General features: G+C 58.5%; 2 protein-coding genes across 8 annotated transcripts in view; both read right to left on the bottom strand.

The window, feature by feature from the left end:
• The window catches only part of TMPRSS2 (transmembrane serine protease 2), a 302,633-nt gene that overhangs the window by 277,166 nt on the left and 7,079 nt on the right, over nt 1–18,388 (bottom strand). The gene's annotated exons all lie outside the window — the stretch shown is intronic.
• Nucleotides 4,632–18,388, bottom strand: part of PRDM15 (PR/SET domain 15) — a 61,038-nt gene continuing 47,281 nt past the window's right edge. For all 7 annotated transcript variants that reach the window (XM_082721670.1, XM_082721667.1, XM_082721666.1 and 4 more), the window contains 8 exons: nt 18,222–18,301; nt 17,768–17,887; nt 13,185–13,316; nt 12,164–12,247; nt 11,618–11,793; nt 9,671–9,751; nt 8,201–8,410; nt 4,632–7,247 (listed from right to left, as the gene is read on the bottom strand). In XM_082721670.1, coding sequence (XP_082577796.1) covers nt 6,768–7,247; nt 8,201–8,410; nt 9,671–9,751; nt 11,618–11,793; nt 12,164–12,247; nt 13,185–13,316; nt 17,768–17,887; nt 18,222–18,301 — 1,363 coding nt within the window. In that variant the 3' untranslated portion in view covers nt 4,632–6,767. The remainder of the gene's footprint in view (nt 7,248–8,200; nt 8,411–9,670; nt 9,752–11,617; nt 11,794–12,163; nt 12,248–13,184; nt 13,317–17,767; nt 17,888–18,221; nt 18,302–18,388) is intronic.

The following is an 18,388-nucleotide window of genomic DNA, read 5'->3' as shown; positions in this document are numbered from 1 at the left end:
TTTTCCCTTATCATTGGTCTTAAGCAATTTGCTTATCAAATGCCTTGATGTAGTTTTCTTCATGATCTTGTGGTTGGGATTCACTGAACTTCTTGAATCTGTGGGTTTATAGTTTTCCTCCAATTTGGAAAAAATAGGGTCACGATTTCTTCAGGTGTTTTCCAGTCTCTTCCAACCCCACTCCGAGGACTCTTCAGGGACCCGAATGTCCCATATACTGGGCTGCTCGAAGTCATCCCAAAGCTCACTGGTGCTTGCTCGGTTTCCCCCCAAGCGCCTTTTTTGCGTATTTCATTTTGGACAGATTTTATTGCTGTAAGTTCACCAGTCCTTTCTTCTGCCAAGACTGACCTTCCGTTAACACTATCGGGCATACTTTTTATATCATCGCTGAAGTTTAGCTTCCAGAAGTTCAATCGCATCTGTTTTTAAAAACATATCTTCCATGCCTCTAACATGAGTAAGTCTCCCTCTACCTTTTTGAACACATGGAAAACAGTTAAATTCACTCTTTTAATATCCCTGTCTCATCATTCTATCATTTCTGAGCTGGGTCTTATAGTTAATTGTGCTCCTCATCATAGGTCCTATTTTCCTGATTCCTTGTGGTCTGGTAATTTTTGATCGGCTGCCCCCCCAGGAATGTTAGATCACTGGAGGGATGGATATTTTTATGTTCCTATAAAAATATGCTTCGGGGGCGCCTGGGTGGCTCAGTCCATTAAGCATCTGACTTCAGCTCAGGTCATGGTTTTGAGGTCCTGGGATCAAGCCCCATGTCAGGCTCCACACTCAATGTGGAGTCTGCTCCCCCCCCCAACTTCTGGCTCTCCCCCTGCTCATGCTCCCCACCTCTCTCTCTTCCTCTCAAATAAACAAAAACTTAAAATGCTTCAGCCTTGTTCTGGGAGTCAGTTAAGGATATTGGAAACAGTCTGACTTGGTTTTTAAGCTGTTTCACTTTTAAGGTTTCATGTTTTGCTTTTAAGCTTTGTTGGGCGGGACCCGGGCAGAGCTTAGGGTCGCTTTCCCATGACGTTTACCCAAAATGTGTCTGCGATCTCTGCCCCAAGGGCCCCAGGTTATGAGGCTTCTTGCTCTGCACACTGGGAAGTTACCTTCCTCACAGGCATGCCCCAACAGCGCTCAGTTCAAGGTGCAAGGGGGATGTTCTGAGCTCTGGAATTTTCTCTCTGGACAGCTCTCTCATCTCGGCTCCTCTGCCTAGGAAGCTTCAGCTCCCTTGGCCTTCCTGGACTGCCAGGTCCATCCCATCGGTTCAGAGACGGCTGTCCTCTGCCTGGGTTCCCTCTTGCTGCAGCCTGGAAACTCCCCCAGCTAAAAGCTGGACAGTCACAGGACTTGCCCTGCTGGTCTTTGATCTCTCCGGGGGCGGGGGGGGGGTAGGGGGAGGCGTCCTTCACTCCTGGTGCCAAGGGCTCGAGTTCCCTGGTGTCCTGTGTTTTGCCTGGCTTTTTAGTTTTCACAGAGGAGGGGAAACCCAGTTCGTAGTCCCCCTGGGCCAGAGGCAGGAGTGCTCTGATCAGAGAATTGCATGTGGATTTTCCATTTGCAAGGACAACGAGCAGCCCATGGGCTGGCGGGGGTAGCGGGGGCTGTTTGCTAAGTGACTGAGGAAGGAGCCTTTAGCAGTAAGGATAGTCGCTGTTTCAAGCTGCTAAGATTTTAGGGTTGTTCATTACTGCCCCATAAGACAGCCCATTCTGACCAAACAGGGCTTTGTAAGTACTATCGGAGACGGACCGTATAGGGAGGACATCGTATGTGATGGATACAGAGCACGGGACGGGAACGGGGAACAGCACTCGGTCCGCAGAAAGTCCTGCGAAGCCGCGCAAACCAGCAGGAGACAGCCGTCCACGCCACAGTCGTTAGCGCTCTTGGCTGTGCCCCTGGCTTCCCCGTCCTGGGCAGACTCGGGAAAGTGACAGCACGATGAAGAAAGCAGCACAGTCCCTTCCTTCTGGGGCTTGACTGAAGAGCAGGGAAGCGTGGATGGGGACAAAAGGACTCCCTGGTGAATATGTCATGGCTGGCTGGTGAGAGCCAGCAGAGAGCAGGGCTCGCTCTGAAACGCTAGCTTCTGGAGGATTCGGGAAGGCTTCTTCAAAGAAGGGACGTTTGAGCCAAGATGTGGACAGGCAGGCACTGACCAGGTGCAGAGATCCCCAGAGGAGAGCGGCGGGAGGGAGGCAGGGCCAGCCCCACGGGCCTCGAGCCACAGAAAGGAGCCGGTTGTGTCCAGAGCCCTCGGAATCCACCGCAGGACACCGGACTCGGTGCACGGATGGCACCATGGGAGGCGCCCTCACGAGGGCCATCCAGGTGGCACGGAGAACAGATACCTGGGCACGGGAGTGGGGTGCTGGGGCCGTCGGCTGGACAGTTGGGGTGGGGGACAGTCATGGATATGGTGAAACCGGATGGGTCCCTAACCACTCAGACGTCAATGCGGGACACGGGGACACGTCTGGGTTGGCTCGGGGTGAGGAGACGGGTGACAGGGCTCTTGGCTTGCATGGGCGCAGGGCGAGGGGGCCAGCTTTGGGGCCGGGGTTTGTAAATCCCACGGCTTGAACGTGTGGAACTCGATGCCAAGGACGCCGCCAGCACCCCCCCTCCCTGCTCCCCACAGCACAGGGCTGGGGCGGATAAGCACCCACAGACTTGCTGCTCTAGACAGAGTCCCCTCCCCTTCCGGGTCTTCGGGGTTAGTGCTCAGGAGCGGAAAGAAGTTGCAGAGCTCGGCCGGGCTCCAGAGGGTCTCCCAGGAGGTGACGCAGCCACATGCTGGGGTTGAACTCCTGTGTGCGCAACAGTCGGCACGTGGCACGCACACCCAGGAAAGCGTGCTGGGCCGGGGTCTCTGGGGGGACATAGGGCAGGTCTATACCCCACAAGGAGCACCTCACCCTGCAGGGCTCCCTCCTCCTAGGGCGGATGTGGGCAGGTGACCCTGCCAGTGGGGAGACAGGAGACTGCTTGAGGTACCCCCTGCGCCAGAGATCATGGGGAGCAGGGTGTGCAGGGGAGGGGCAGCTTTGTCCGAGCCATGGAGGGCCCCGTCTGGATTATTCTGCCTGCCGCACCTACCCAGATCATGCGCCCCATCGTTCCTGAACCGGGGCCCTTGGCTGTCAGTGCACTCAGGTCCCCCCTTTCTACAGGACTTTGTTTTCCGTGCGTGGGCGCAGAAAGACTTCCCAGGTTGCTGCTGTTAGTTTCGGTCCCACCGTGTGGCCGTTGCAGAGGAAATGGCTTCTCGGGATCTGTATTTCACAGAGAACGCACGTGTGTCTGGGCAACACTGCCACCTCTTCCCTTGAAGTGTTCTGGAAGGTTGCCTCTGTGCCCAGGGAGGCCCGGAGGCCTGGCACGCACCGGCTGGGGCTCCCCCGATGTTGGATGGTGGATCAGGGAGCCGCCCCCCGAAGCTACCAAAAATACAAGAAAGGATGGAAGACAGACTCCCAGGGCTCAGGTCCCCAGAAGAGTGGATGGCTCCTGGGGCGCGTCCTAACTTAACAATGACTGCTCCTAACAAATCGAACTTATTGTTAAACGTCTGCTAATGGAAGGGATGGTGCCAGGCCCCCTGGCCGAAGACATGCCCGCTTCTCGCTTCTCGGTCTTCCCCTCTCTGGCTGCTCCTTCGTTCCGTTCCATTCTCCCCTGGTCAAGCTTTGCAAGAAACGCCCCCGTGCACCTTCTTCGTTGCGGCTTTCCAGCCCCCTGGGAAGCTTCTGATGCCTCGGGATCTCTGGGAACATTTCACATACCCCAAACACTGTGTGGGTTCTGGGCTGGGCAGGAGTCACGACGGGGCTGGCAGCCGGAACCACAACCGCTCTCAGAGGACGCCAGTGTGTGGACGACGCAGAACGGGCCCTCGGGGCCGAGGGCCAGCAATTGAAAAACACAGGTCACCGCACTTTTATTTGTCATTCTGCAAACTGACGGGACACGAAATACACGCAACTTCTTGAAACAGTCTCAGTGCCTTTCACAAACGCGAAGGGACGTCACCAAGGACGCCGTCTTGAGCGGAGGAGCCGTAAGTGCCACGCCTGCGGACGCCGTGGCTGGAAAGAACAGGCGAGGTCCGTGACTCTGCCCCCCGCACCCGGGATTTCCCGCTGGGTACGGTGAGGCGGCGGCCGGCACAGGCGACGTGTCTCCCTCCGGCATCGCTCCGGACGCCCAGCCCCCTCCTCGGCACACCAGCTCTGGGAGAGTCTTACCAGGACTGCGGCACAGAGCGGCCCGACTTTACAGATGCACAGGCCACAGGTAAGCTCCCGTGGTGCCTTAACTGAGAGTAAGCAGCCCAGACGCACCGAGCCCGGGGGCTGCGATGGGGCCCGCGGTGGCTCCCACGGACACAGCTGGGATCGGCTGCCCCCGGGATCGGCTGCCAGTCGCAGCGCGTCCCATCAGTCCGCCGTGACCTTGGCGCAGAAGCATCTCCCGTCAAGGACTCTGGCCTGGGCGGCACTTTTTCCTTCACTCCGTCGCTCGTATGCAAATTCTCAGCATCGGTTTTAAGACCCCACAGACCCATTCTGCACCCGATAGTGACCCTATTAAGACCAAGTGTGTCTACAGGAAACTCAGGAGTGAATCAGATTTTTATTCAGAGTTCTAACTGAGGGTTACACGGAGGGTCTTTCCACAGGCGTGGGTGTGAAGGAAGCAGGAGGCCAGCCGGGCTGCGCAGCCGACACGAGGTGCTTTAGAAACATCGGAGGCCCCGTTACTCCAGGCACACAAACAAAGTCTTTAAAAAAATAAAACTGTAATTTAAAAGGCCTTTATTACACCGGGAAGAGAAGTAGGAGATAAAGGCGAACAGAGGGTTAATCGTGTTCGTATTTTTAGTCATTCACCCTTTCTATGCTGCGAGAGCAAAAAAAAAAAAAATTGTCAGTGATTTTTTTTTTAAATATGTTAGGAATCTTGGTGTTCTTGATCCCGTGGGTACCCGGCCCCCTTATATTTGGAGAACAAAGATGGTATTTTAGAAAATATATCACTCCCAGCCCAAGTTCATTTGATGGAACTTTTGTGTAGAAAGCAGTTAATTATATACATAAATAACATAAAAATAATTATCATAAATTAAAAAATCAAATAATCTCCCACTGTGAATTCAACCGCCAGGCAGGCGACCGGAGTGTCACGGAGCCGCGTCCGGAGACACGCTTGCGTACGGCGGGCGTGGGCCTCCCCGCGGTTCTGGAGGCGAGCATTGCACGAAACAAATCCTAGCCCTGTCCTCAGACTCCTGCTACTGGGAACCAGGTGAAGTGCTGGGAAACTTGGATTTTGCAGAACGAATCGTCCTCAACCTCAGTGACAGCACAAGATTCCTCGGGCGTATTCACTACGGACGCCTTGCTCATCTTCCGCGTGGGTGTCCCAAGAAGACAGGACGCACGGTAATGAGGGAGCAAGGCCAGTATAAGGGCACGTTAGGATGTGGTTCGGACAGCGTTACGGGGATCAGGAGCCTGAACGCCGCGCCGCCGTGTCCCTGGCTGAGCCGCTGACGGCACGGGCCAAGCCCTGGGCCACTGACAGGCGCGCCCACACGTGGAAGTGCGTCTCCCAGGGACGCGGCGCGGCTGTAACTTGGCACGTTCATTCACGAAGGCCATTCACGCTTCTGCTTGTGAGCGAACCTCTTCTGCTTTGGTCGCCGCCTGGCAGGAGAAGGCGGCCCCTCTGGATTTCGGAGACACGTGTACTTTGCTGCTGGGAGAGCCATGCTTGCTCGACGTTTTTCTAGAACATTGGTCTTGAAACACATCAGTCTTTGGAATTCGGTTCAAGCAGAAAGAATGCACGGTTTCTTCCATGTCTTTCGCTGGGATCGGCTGAGCCTCACCGTGATAAATATATTTGGCCAAGGGTCCCCGGGCAGCCGTGCAGGAGCCCCGGGAGGGACGCGTGCAGCGGCCGTGTTGCCCATGGTGGCGTGTCCCTCGCGCCCGGGCAGCGCGCAGAGCTGCATGCAGACCGATGCTCCTACAGTGCAAATGATTCGAGCGCGTTCAAGATCGAAAACAACGTGGCTGGGACAGTCCTGAATACGTAACATAGGCTCGACATACAGTAAAAAAAAAAAGAAATGAAAAATCAATCCACATTATGTTACAAAGAGGCCTCTGAGGCCCGAGTCAGCGATGTCTGGGAACCCCCAGCCCGGGCCGACTGCGCCCAGAGCATCAGCGGAGGCCACGGGGCGCCTTCAGCCCGGAGGTGGGTCACAAATTCAACTCGACTCCAATTTCAAAGAAAATAAACGTCACTTTAACATCTAACTGCTCATTCATCAAAAACACCCAGAAGCGAGAAGTGGGAGCTTCCTCTCCACCCCGGTCCCGCGGGACTCCGCCTCGAGCCCCCAGGTGGGAACCCCGCCCTGAAGGAGGCAGGTGGGCCCCTGGGCCCCTCCTGACACTTCGCTCGCCTGTCTGCTCCCACCTGCCCCCTCCCCCGGACCCCGCGTGTCCCCACATGAGCTCTGCCAGGCGCACGTGGCCACCTGCCCGGGGCACTCGAGGCGCACCCCCAGACCGCGATGCTGGGAGGGGGTCTGGAGAGAATGCTGCAAAGCTAAGTCAACCTTATGGACGTTGTGATAATAACTTTTTTCCCCCTCGGTTTGGTATCCAGCAAATGAATCTCAAAATGAGAAAGGACACCCGAGTGTGGGTCTCCGTCTGCGCTCTCGGCCGCGCGGCTCAGTAGCTGTACATCTGTGGCTGGGGCTCGGCCGGCACCTGCGGCGGCGGCGCCTGTGGGGGGGGCGCCTGCGGCTGGGGGGGCGGCAGCACGTCCGTCTGTGGCACCGCCCGCCACGTCAGCGGGTGCTGGTCACCGAGCTGGCTGCCCAGGGGCGTGATGGAGTTGACCAGCGTGGTCAGATTGATGAAGTGCGCCACCGACTGCGGGTTCGTGGCCTCGGGCTGGGGGTGGATCTGGATGTCGTTCTGCCGGTTGTGCAGCATGGCGGAGCCACTGACGGTGTCAAAGGTCACGGTCAGGATCGAGTTGTCCAGCTGCAGCTGGCGCTCCGGGGTGGTCAGGTGCCCGACGGCCACGGGCTGGAGGCTGGTGAACTGAGTCCCGGCGGCAGTGGTGATGGGCGTCACGGTGATGTTGGTCAGGCCCACTGAGCTCGACGGGGTGGTCACATTCGGATCCCCCAGGGTCACGACCACCTGCAAGGGTCACACAACGCAGGCCGGTTAACAGTCTGCAGAATGGCCAACGGCAAAGCCTTCCGCTGCAGGAGCCCCAAGCCCGGCACCGCCCGGCACCGCCCGGCACCCCCCGGCACCCCCCGGCACCCCCCACCCCTGGCCCGGAGGAAGAAAGGCAAACGTCCTTTGGTGAAGAATTAAACCAAGTTAGTTTTGCCCCAGAAAAATAAAGCCGGCGTAACAGAGCAGTAAGACAGGGACAGAACCACAGAGCTCCCGCTAGAACCAAAATCAAACAATCTCATGGGCCAGCAAAAGAGCAGAGGGAAGAACAACGAGAGGGAAGGTGCACTCTGCGCTCGCTGCTCGCACCGCTTTGCCATCGGTGAACAAAACCCCAACGATCAAGCTGAAAAGAGCAACGCACACATCTGTAGCTCCGGAGTGAGAAGGCACAGAGAGGCAGCATCTGCTCCACGGAGAGGAACGGACGGCCAAGTACACGCCGTGACTGTCAGTGCCCCAAACCAGGCACGAGACACGTCGGCGAGAGGTCTGCGAGCCTCAGAACCAAAGCGTATCGGAGACGACCGGCATCTCTGCCTCCGCCAATGCTCCGGGGACCTTGGGTGTGACCTCACAGGGGCAGATGCAGCGGGTCCCACTCTCACGGTAAGGAGACACACAGGGGCCACTTATAGCCTCCCAGAAAGCTCCTGATTCCCAAGCGGTGGGAGGTACCTACCCCACACATGCACCACGGTCAAGCCGCTAGTCCCGGTGACAGCTGTGACCTCTAGGTCTGAGCTGGGAAGGACGTTGCTGATGCTGGCTGATGGGAGCAGTGCCCCATACAGCGCCTGCCACCGCGGGGCCCGGGCCAGCATCAGCACGTTTGCAGGGCACAGGCAGTGTCCCCGCGCCCCGCAACTGCTCCCGGGGATGCCCCGCCCCCGCAGGAAGGGACCAACCTGCTGGATACTCTGTACCGCGGAGTCCGTTTCGTCCCCCACGCCCGACAGCACGGGCTCCTTCTCCGTGTACTCGCTGAAGGTGGCCTCCTCTGGCCCCGGGGCGCCCGCCGCCTCTGCCTCCAGCTTCTGCTTCCTCTTGTGGGCTCTCCTGGCGGCTTTCCCGTGCTTCCCCTCGGCCAGCTCCTCCTGCTCCAGACTCAGTTCAGGCTGCAGAACACAATGTTTAGCAACATCCGGGTCCCAGGACTGTGTCCCCAGGGTGGCACAGAGGTCCCAGCGCAGTCCCAGGACATGCCCCCAGGTGGCCCCGGGGAACAGAACGACCACGGCAATGGCTGCTCGTGTGCTCCCAGAGTTGGGTCGTGTCCCCATTGGGTTCACTTTCTCTTAAAAAGTGAAGGAAATTACATGCATGTCCTGTTTTTAAAAGCCACAATTTGTGCTGGAAGGTGAGCATCTCTAAAGACAAGTTATTAATGCCCGTTTCAGCTCTGCTGAGCTCTACCTGAGGCTGAAAATCCAATCATGCCTGTGCTCTCATCCCCAGGCAGAAGCAAACTTCCGACAGAAATGACCTTGGATCAGAACGGGTTTGGCCGTGAGAACATTACATGGTCTCCTCTGGGGACGGCTACCGTGCCAGCCGTATGGTGACCCCAGACAGGCACACTGCATGCTTCTTGGTCCATCCAGAGTGCACTGCTGCAGACTGACCAATTTTCAGAACCAGGCTGACGCCATGACTGGCTTGGGTGTCCAAGAGGCCATCCTGGTCACCGACCATGCCTCCTGGGCCTCCTACGCCATCCCACGTGCTGAAATCCCACCCAGCGGCAGAGAGGCCCAGTGGAAGCCCGCCAGGGCAAGGCCATCATGGGATTGCCCTCATCGATGCAGGACGTGGGCCCTGGGCCTCCGGGGTGCTGCAGAGAGGCAGGGACAGGCCTTCTCGAGCTCACTCACTGCGACCCAGCACCTGAGTACTCTGTTCAAAGAGCTGTTACAAACAGAGGTGTGGCCCGTGATTTTAAAGCAACCAAGACCATGGCATATTCCCGTTATAATAAAACACCAGTTTGATGAATGCAGTGGCTTAAAATATCTTTAAAAACTAAGTTCACCTCATAAAGTTATTTTAGTTACAGTAATCTCATTATGCTGAGTTTTTATGGACTCTACTGGGATAGTTAATTTCACATGTCAGCATGGCTGGGCTGGGGCGCCCCCGTGTTTCGCTGTGCAGCAAAGACGCTAAGAAAGTATTTTTTTAGATGAGATTAACATTATATCAGTGGACTCTGAGGAAAGCAGATAACCCTCCTTATTGTGGGTGGGCCTCATCCAATCAGTTGAAGGCCATCAGAGTAAAGTGCAAGGTCCCTGAAGAAGAGGCGATTCTGCTTCCAGCTGTGCACAGCTCCTGTCCGAGGCTCCCCGCCCCAGCCCGCGGGCCTGCTCAGTGCCTACCTGGACGATGCCAATGGAAGAGGCATCGATGGTGGTGGTCTCCGGGAGGTGGTCCAGGTCATCAATCCTCACGGCCAGGACCTACAGGTGAGCACAGGTGATAAGCCTGGGATGCGATGCCTGCATGCCTCCCAGGCACCCCCCTGTTCCCGACCCAGCTCAGCTCGAGTCCAGGACTGTCAAGTCCAGGAGGCAAGATGCACCCTGGACAGTGGGCTCCACACCAGCGGCAGCTTCGTGTGTGCACGTCTGAACAACAGAGAATGAAACAAGGGTGAAAAGATCCCAAGGAATGGCCCCAGAGCCTTGGGAAACCAAAGCTGAGAAAAGGCATGGACAAGCGTCCTCTGCCCCTCGTCCGACAGCCTACCCCTCCCTGCCCGCCACCCCTGCCCAGTGTGGGCGTGCTCAGGCGGCTTGTGGCGAACGCCGCCCCCACTGGAGAAGCAGGCATGGAAAGGGGACCTTGCAGAGTGATCGGTCCACTAGGGAGTGCTCTCCGATCCTGGTGAAAGGACTCGCCAGAGAAAAGGGCTCGCTGGGCCCCTCCGTGCCGGCTGCGGCCTCTCTCTGCACCCAGTAGCATGCTTCCGGTCTGCAGAGGCCGACTCCCGGGCTCCTTGTGAACACGGGTAACTACAGAAACCCACACAGCAACAGAGAACTCGCATGGACTGCAGAGTCACCATGTAGAGAGCCTGCGGCACCTGCCCTGGGCCTGGAGACCCGGTGCCACAGCTGGCTGACAGCGGTCCACCAGGTGGACACTCGGAGAGGCTGAAACCCTGGCTGGCTGCTTGTGGCGGACAATTTCAACACCAGGACCCTGTACAATGCCGTCTTCTGTCCCTCCTGTGATCACCTGCTTCACAGAGGTGAGCACTGTACACACACACACACACACACACACACACGTGCACATGCAGCCTGTAGGACGTGTAACCGTGGCCACTCGCAACTGTGTATCGGATTCCAAGCACACGGCTACACTGTCAGGGCTTGAGCCGCAGGGCTCCCACTGGGAGGAGGGATCCAGTACGGCCACGCTGCCCCCAGGAGGACGGCTGTGACCAGGGTGCCCGCCTCGAGCCAGCCCAGCACGGTCACTTCCAATCTCAAGTTCCCCCGCCGAGCCAACAGACGAAGGACGGCATCTTCGGCGAACATTCCCGTTTCTGGGATTTGGTGAGGTTGAAGGTTCTTTTCTGAGTTTTAGCCTCATACGCCTCCTCTCCACGTGTGCGCACGCTCGGTTCTTCCAGTCTTCTCCTCGAACAGCCGTCCCCTACCAGCAGCTCAGAGCGGCTGCCGACGGGAACGCCAGTCACCTGCCCCCGGGCTGCCTCCTGCTCCTGGGCCGGACCTAGGGCATCCCGACTGGGGGGTGCCCGGCCCGTCAGATCGACGGATGTTCTCATGCGTGACTCCTTCCCCCAGAGGCATCGGACAGCTGCTGACCCGCGCTTTTTTCTATCTGTGTTTTTGTTAGCTTCTCTTTAAAGCACGTGAATTATTTGATGCCCCAGATCTTCCTCTGGAGCCTGTGCCCAGGTGGGCAGAGTCGGCTTCCCTGTGTGACTGTTCCTGCCGGTGCTGGGACCAGCCTCGGCCCCCTGCCACAGGGAGGCCCCGTTCTGCGCCCCGTGTCAGCCACCCTGACGGGAAGGGCGGAGGGAGAGCCTGGGGTGGAGCTTCTGTCCTGCTGTGATTCTAGTGAGACCATAACCCACGACCTCAGCAAAAACTGTGTGGGAGGCTCTCCCTTCATTCATTCACTCACTCACTCATTCATTCGCTTGGTGCCTCCCAGAGGCAGAGGGAACATAAGGGCCGGGACCCGCCCCTAGGAGTCCTGGGTCTGCAGGGGGGACCCGCGAGCCAGTGTGATGTGGTCTGCGAGCGCAGGGTGGGGGTGGGGAGGGAGTGCGTGTGCCCGCCCCGGCTCACCTCCGGGTGTTTGCGCCGGATGTGTCTGCTCATGGAGGCCCTGGTGGACACCTTAGTCCCGCACAGCTGGCAGCTCTGCGCCTCCACTTTGTCGTGCGTGAGCTGCACGTGCTTCTGCAGCATATACTCGGTGACGTACTTCTTGTCGCACACGGAGCACGTCCACTGCTTGCCCACTGCCCACGCACACGGGGAGGAAGACACAAGCCCGGGTCACCAGCAGGGTCGGCCCGCGACCCACAGGACAGACGGGGGGACAGGTGGCCCGGGCCAAATTGAGCAGGACGGCGGCCTTCCTCCCGGAGCATGGCGTGGGATGCTGCTCCAGCGTTGGAAAATTCAGGAGTGGACATTGGAGAGTCCAGGTGGGCTGACCTTTAGGGGGTAAGGGGCCACCCACGAAGGCAGGACAGACCAAACACTCTGAAAAAGGCCTGCCCTGAAGAGCAGGTGGATAGCTATCCCCGCCCTGCACACGCGGGGGTGGGAGGGGCGCACCGGGGACCGGGGCGAGGGGCCGAGCGCCAGGCCCGCCGCCCTGCTTACCTGTGTGGATGAGCTTGTGGGTCTCCATCGTGTTCCTCTCGCTGAAGGTCTTCCCGCACAGCTCACACATGAAATCTTTAATCCCTGCAGGAGAGGCGCGCTGACCTCAGAGGCTCCCACGGGGTTTTAACCGGACCCCTTGGCCAAGGGTCTCTGTGTGCACAGAGGCCGTGGTGCAGCAAGGGGATGGCCAGGGGACCCCAGAGCACTCAACCGGACATTTGGGCGGCTCAGCAGCACCTCCCTCGGTAAGTCTGGTGAGGCCACCGGGCCCCGAGCCCACCGTCCGCTCTGCACCAGCAGAATCAGTGAGGTCAGCCTCACTCCGCACCGCATTTCTGAAGTTTTCTGGGATTCCACGTGTTTCGCCCCAGACCCAAGAGCTCATCTGTCTCTTGGGGGCCATGAGGGAGGTGGGCGGGCAGGGAAGCTGGACCAGACAGGGCAATGCTCGAAACCCAGTTTGCAGGGGACACAGGGAACCACGGGAAAGAAATTTCACACAGACACAGCCGGTCAGCAGCGTTCCCGCCTCAGTCCCCGTGTCCCCTGCTTCTCTCTCACACGCGCTCATCCACACGCCCGTCTCTCCTGAGAAGGAGCTCGTAGTTGATACACAGGCTGTCTTTTCCCTGCCGCATCACAAGCCTCTAAGTAAATTAATGCATACGGCAACTTTTAACAGGTGCGCTCTTCCTTCTCGGGGACGTACAGACACTTGGGGCGTTCCAGTGTCTCCCACCCCAGACAGAGCGATGGTGGACAGCCAAGCCTGTGCAGTCAGTCCGTGGGCACCCGCTCGAGCACACGGCTGTGTGCAAGGCACAAGCAGGGCAGCCCTGGGAGAGCTCAGCAAACATGTGGATGGTGACCGTGGGGGCACGCGGGCGGCAACGTGCAGATGGGGTGCCCCCTGGGAGGAGACGGTGGCCGGCAGAGGCAGCCCCTGAGAGCCCAGCTACAAGGAGCAGAAGCTGGGGCAGCTCCCACCCCGCCCGGCCCGGCCGCGCTGCGGACTCACCCGTGTGCCGCTTGTAGTGCTTCAGCATGTTGACCTTCTGCGCGAACTTGCGGTGGCACTCCTTGCACTCATACTCCTTGATGCCCTTGTGCAGCTTCATGTGGTGACGCAGCGCGTGTTTGGTCTTCATGCCTGCCGAGGACGCACGCACTACTGAGCCGGCCGCCCGCCGTGCCGCGCCCCTGCGGCACCTGTGGCCCCCCCACCCCCACCCCCCACCACGCCTGCACCCCGTCCACGGAGCTCGAATCCCTGCCCCGTGCCCACGCTCCCATGAATTCCCTGCTATGGCGCCCATGCCCTGCCATGCGTCCCCCACAGCGCCTGTGCTTCCCACGCGGCCCCTCATGCCTCCACCCACCACGCACGCGGCACCCTCACGCGCCCCCCACGGCGCTTGCATCCAGGACCCCTCACAGTGCTCGCACCCCATACCCCTACACGGCCCATGATGCAGGCCTGCAACAGTGCCTGCCCCCCAACCCTGGGCCAGGACCCCACCCCCAGTGCCCACATCCCCACCGCACACCTAGACCCCGCTCCACAGTGTCCGCACCCCACTCCACACACTGCCTGAACCCCCCAGAGGATCCTGCCTGACCTGGACCCTCGGGCAGGCATAGGTCTCGGTGGGGATAGAACAAGATAAGTGGGGGTCAGGGCGTGGAGGTGTCTCTCCTAGAGGACCCCCTCCACCAGGGGCGAGACGGGAACTGACGCCCTCAGAGGCCCTTAGGGATTTACTGTCCCTGTGGAGAAGCTCACCTTCTCCGGGGCCTGCGCAGACCTAAGGGTCAGTGCTCACAGCAAGAGGGCGTGAATGTGACCTGTGTGACACAGCCCAGTTATCTGAGGGTGGGGGAGGGGGTCAGCCTGCCCCAGCAGCTGTGGATCCGGACGGCGCCGACACTGAGATGAGAAGTCCGTGCTCCGGACCGCTGACCGCCAGTGCGGAAAGGTGCAGGCTCCAACCTTCACTCCGCCTCTAGCCCAACGCCCCTTCGCTAAAGGACGGGCGACAAATTATAGCCTCACCAACTTGGGCCAGTCGAGAAGGGATGTCCCTGGTACATGGTGTGAGTCAGCGGCGGGGGGCCCAGTATGGTGTGGGAGTCAGAGGCGGGGTGGGCTGGTCCCCTATGGGTGGGAGTCCGCGGTGGGCGTCCCAGTCCAGGATGCCCACTAGGTGGGCAGGGCTGCGTGGGGAGCGCTAAGGGGGCCGCGGAGAGGGTAGGCGGTGGCTCCCATGCACAAAGCCAGCAGTGTCCAGTCCCGCTGGCCACAAACTGAACCAGGCAGGGTCAGTGAGCAGTGGGCAGCAGACTTGGAACCACACACAGATGACCAAAGGGGCACCGGAGCGGGGCAGATGCAGCCCACATCCAGGACTGTCCTCGGTGACAGCCGTGGCAGATCGCAGTGCCTGACCAGAGTCCCCACCAGGTTCCCGGAAGACTGCCTGTGCCAGGGAGGTGGGGCTGGGTCTCAGCCAGCCCTGGCCCCTGACCGACCCCAGCCTGCCAGAAGCCACGAGAACTGCGCCCCCCCCCCGAGCCAGCAGACAGGCAGGAGTCTGAGTGACTGTCCCAGAAGCTAGCTCATGCTGGGGGACAGACGGGGGTCCCCTTAGAAGGACACATCTAAACAGTGGTCCGGAAGGAGTGTGGGAGGGACTGAATTCTAGCTATTTGGGGGAACAGCATTTCTGGTGGAGAAAACAGCCAGTGCAAGGGCCCTGAGGCCAACGGAAATAGCCACCCACGTTTCAAGCCTGTTACATTCTCTGTTACAAACAATGCTACATTACATTTAAGCCGCAAATAGATCTTTGTACCCCAAATAAGCAAGATCCATTTCTAACTGCAGCTAAGAGTACCCAACAGCTCAGCCCAACTGTAGCAATGTACGCTCCCACCCAAGGTCCATGAGTCCGTCTGCCTCCTTCCCTTCCCCTGCACCGGCTGCCCCCAGGCTGTGCCAGGCACAGGGGCATCTTGGCGCTGGCCTTGATGGGACCATGGCAGAGAAGACAAACAGAAGAGAACCAGTCCGTGCCGTCTTGCCCCACACCTGCATCTCCCCCACATGCATCTAAAATGAACGGATTCTACGTTACAAAATAACACACGGTCATAAAAAGAAAATGCATAGAAGGAAAGACTCCCCATTCTGACCCCCCATCGCAGCCCGCATCAGGGACAAGCCACACTTCTCTCTCCACTTTAAAAAAGATCTGCGAACAGCTTTAAAATAAGCATGACTGCCACGCGGTGCAAATCTGAAGCCTCCTTCTGTTGGGATCTGGATTCACTCTGCATCCCATTTTCAACTTACTCTGGGCCAGCTGCTGGGGTTTTAAATGGGTAGAATCCCCAAATCTGGAACGGGGGGGAGGGGCGGCCTCTTTGCATCTTTAAATCCCCGTGGCTTTCTGCATGCAGGCCCCACAGCTGCCTCCCCGGGGCCTGACCCAAATAATTCACAGCACACCGAGCGATTCGGAGCCCAGTACTTTCCTGGGCATCCTGACTCCCGTCACTCCTAACAGCCTCTCCCCCTGAATAAATCCCAGGCAGGCCTCGGATTTTGGGGAAGAAGAAGTAAAGTAACAACAATAATCAAGAGTCCTTCTACAGCACTGTTTGTAATGAAAGAAGACAAAAAAGCCCTTAATACAAAAGCAAAGGTCTGGTTACAGGAGTCTCCAGGACAGAGTGCCATCCAGGTTCCGAGACTCACATTGAGGCCATTTTACCCATTCTGACATGAAAATGCTCTGAAATGAATTTCTAAATAAGTAAAAAAACAAAGGACAAAAAACCCCAGATAAGCCCAAGCATTTCCTTGTACATGGCAATAACTAATCTGAAAGCAAACTGACCACACCAATAATTTAATTTGTGTGAGATAACACGTTAGTCCAAGTACTAACACCAGCATTTATAAAAAGTCTTCAGAATTCGTGGACAAAATCACGGAACTAAATTTTAAGCACACTTTTGATATGACCAAGTATATAACATTGTGAGATGTGGCTCTGACCTCAGTGCCCACCCTGGGCAGCTGCGCCTGTTCTTCCAGGTCCCCTAGGGGAACCTAGGTGGGGGGCATCCCTACCAGGTCTACCTCTGACCCTCCCTATCTCTGTGGTGCTCAACACTGTCCCTTCCCGCAAGTGGGGAAAGGGGCTGGGAGAGCCAGGATATCACTAAGAGAAGCACAGAGACTTCTAGAATGTTCCTGCAGAATGGTGACAATGGTTCTCCAGAGCGTAAAGGGTCTGAGGCAGGAGCGACAACGTCACCTTGCGCGCCACTTTGTTTTGGGGCTAGGGGCCTGCACTGCTTTTCCAGGGAAGGAATCTGTGCATCCTTTGCACAAAGTGACCCTGGGGGACAGACAAGAAACTGTCACCTCTGGAGAGGCAGATAGGGTCAAGGGTAGGGCAGGGCGGGGGGCAGGGGGAGGATCACGTTTTGCTTTCCCTGCAGGTCACTCTTCTGAGCTTCTATGATTTGTCTAATTTTACACCTGCTAACGGCTTGCCAGGGAGACGCATGATAAGACACTGGTGTTCTCTTCAGTCTTTTTTCGTTTAATTTAAAAAACCAAGCAAAGGAAAAAAGAAAGACTTTATAAAAATGCACAATTTTTACAAGATATAACAGCAAAGCCAACAGCCCTGATGTGCCACGTGTCCCTGCGGGGACGGCCCTGCTGCCCCGCCACAGACGGCGCTGGTGGCCGCTGGTGACAGCCTGAGAAGCTCTGCGCTCCCTTTCTTCTCCAGGATTTTGTTTTGTTTGAACAGAAATGGGCTGAACCTTTACCATGTAGCAGGATCACCTTTTCTCCCCATTTTACTTAGGGATGGGAGATACTTTGTTAAGTTTATTATTGTTCAACTGATTTCGTCTGATTAAAATGAGGGTCACAGTCCTCGCTGGTCACAATAAATCGCTGTTTAACACGTCGCTGCTTCCGGTTAGCAGGCGGTGAGAGCTGGGGACCCTGCGTGTGTGCGCAGAACACCCGGGGATTCTTAGAATTTCTCCGCGCTTCCCACGGCCTGCTTCCTCACTTGAAAACTTACCCTCTCTCCCTGTGGGGGTCCTATTTTTCCTCTGACCTCTCACTTAATCCTGTCCTGGCAGGCGCTCCCTGGCTCGCCCGGCCCCTTGCCCCCCTACCTTTCCTGTCCCCTGTACCTCTCCTGCGCCTGCCCCCCGGGCCGTGCCCCCCCATCTCTTCTGTACGTGCCCCGCGCCCGCCTGACCGCATGTCCCCATACCTCTCCCGCACCCGCCCTGCACCCACCCAATCGCGCGTGCCCGTACCTCTCCTGTGACCCCGCGCCCGCCCAGCCCCGTGCTTGCTGGGCCCCACGTCCCCGTGCCTCACCCGCGCCCGCCCAGCACCCACCCAATCGCATGTCCCTTTACCTCTCCCACGCGCGCCCCGCGCCCATCCAGCCCGCGCCCACGGGGCCCTGGGCCCCCACACCGTACCTCTCCTGTGCGTGCCCCTTGCCCACCCAATCCACGCGCCCCCGGACCTCGCCCGCGCGCACCCCGCGCCCCTACCTTTCCCGCACTCGGCACACAGGTACTCCCGGATGTTGTCGTGCACGCGCATGTGCTCCTTCAGCATGTCCTTCCGCGCGAAGGACTTCCCGCACTGCTCGCACGCGTGGCTCTTGACACCTGAGCAACAAGCGCATCGAACGTGACCCCGGCAGGCCCGCATCCGCGCTCACAGCACAAGAGCCGCTAAGGAGGAGCGCGGGGGCAGGAGCACGGTGCGCTGCCTCAGGCGCTCCCTCGGTCTGCACAGAAGCCTACCACGGGCTCCGGGGCGCTGGGAAGGTCCCCAGGACCCGGGGCCACGGGGCAGGGGTCCAAGCTGGGGTCAGAAGCGGTGACAAGGGCCCCAGGACGGGAGAAGCCAGAGGAAGGCATGGAGGAGGGGTGTGCGGGTGCCAGAGCAGGGAGCACGAGGACACCCCAGCCCGGCCCAGTCCCCGTGGCAGGGCCCTACCCGTGTGGATGAGTTTGTGCCGCTCCAGATTCCCGATACTGTTGAAGATGCGCCCGCAGATCTCACACGGGTGGATGTACCTAGAGGCAGACAGGAGCCTCAGCACAGTGGCAGCGGCAATACCCCAGCCCCCCGCCCTGCCTTGGCTCAGGGCAGGCAACAAAGCC

This window comes from Mustela nivalis (genome assembly GCF_964662115.1).
Source record: "Mustela nivalis genome assembly, chromosome: 1".
NCBI lineage: Eukaryota > Metazoa > Chordata > Mammalia > Carnivora > Mustelidae > Mustela > Mustela nivalis.
The sequence above is the reverse complement of the archived record's forward strand: the minus strand, read 5'-3'. Positions and strand labels throughout refer to the sequence as shown.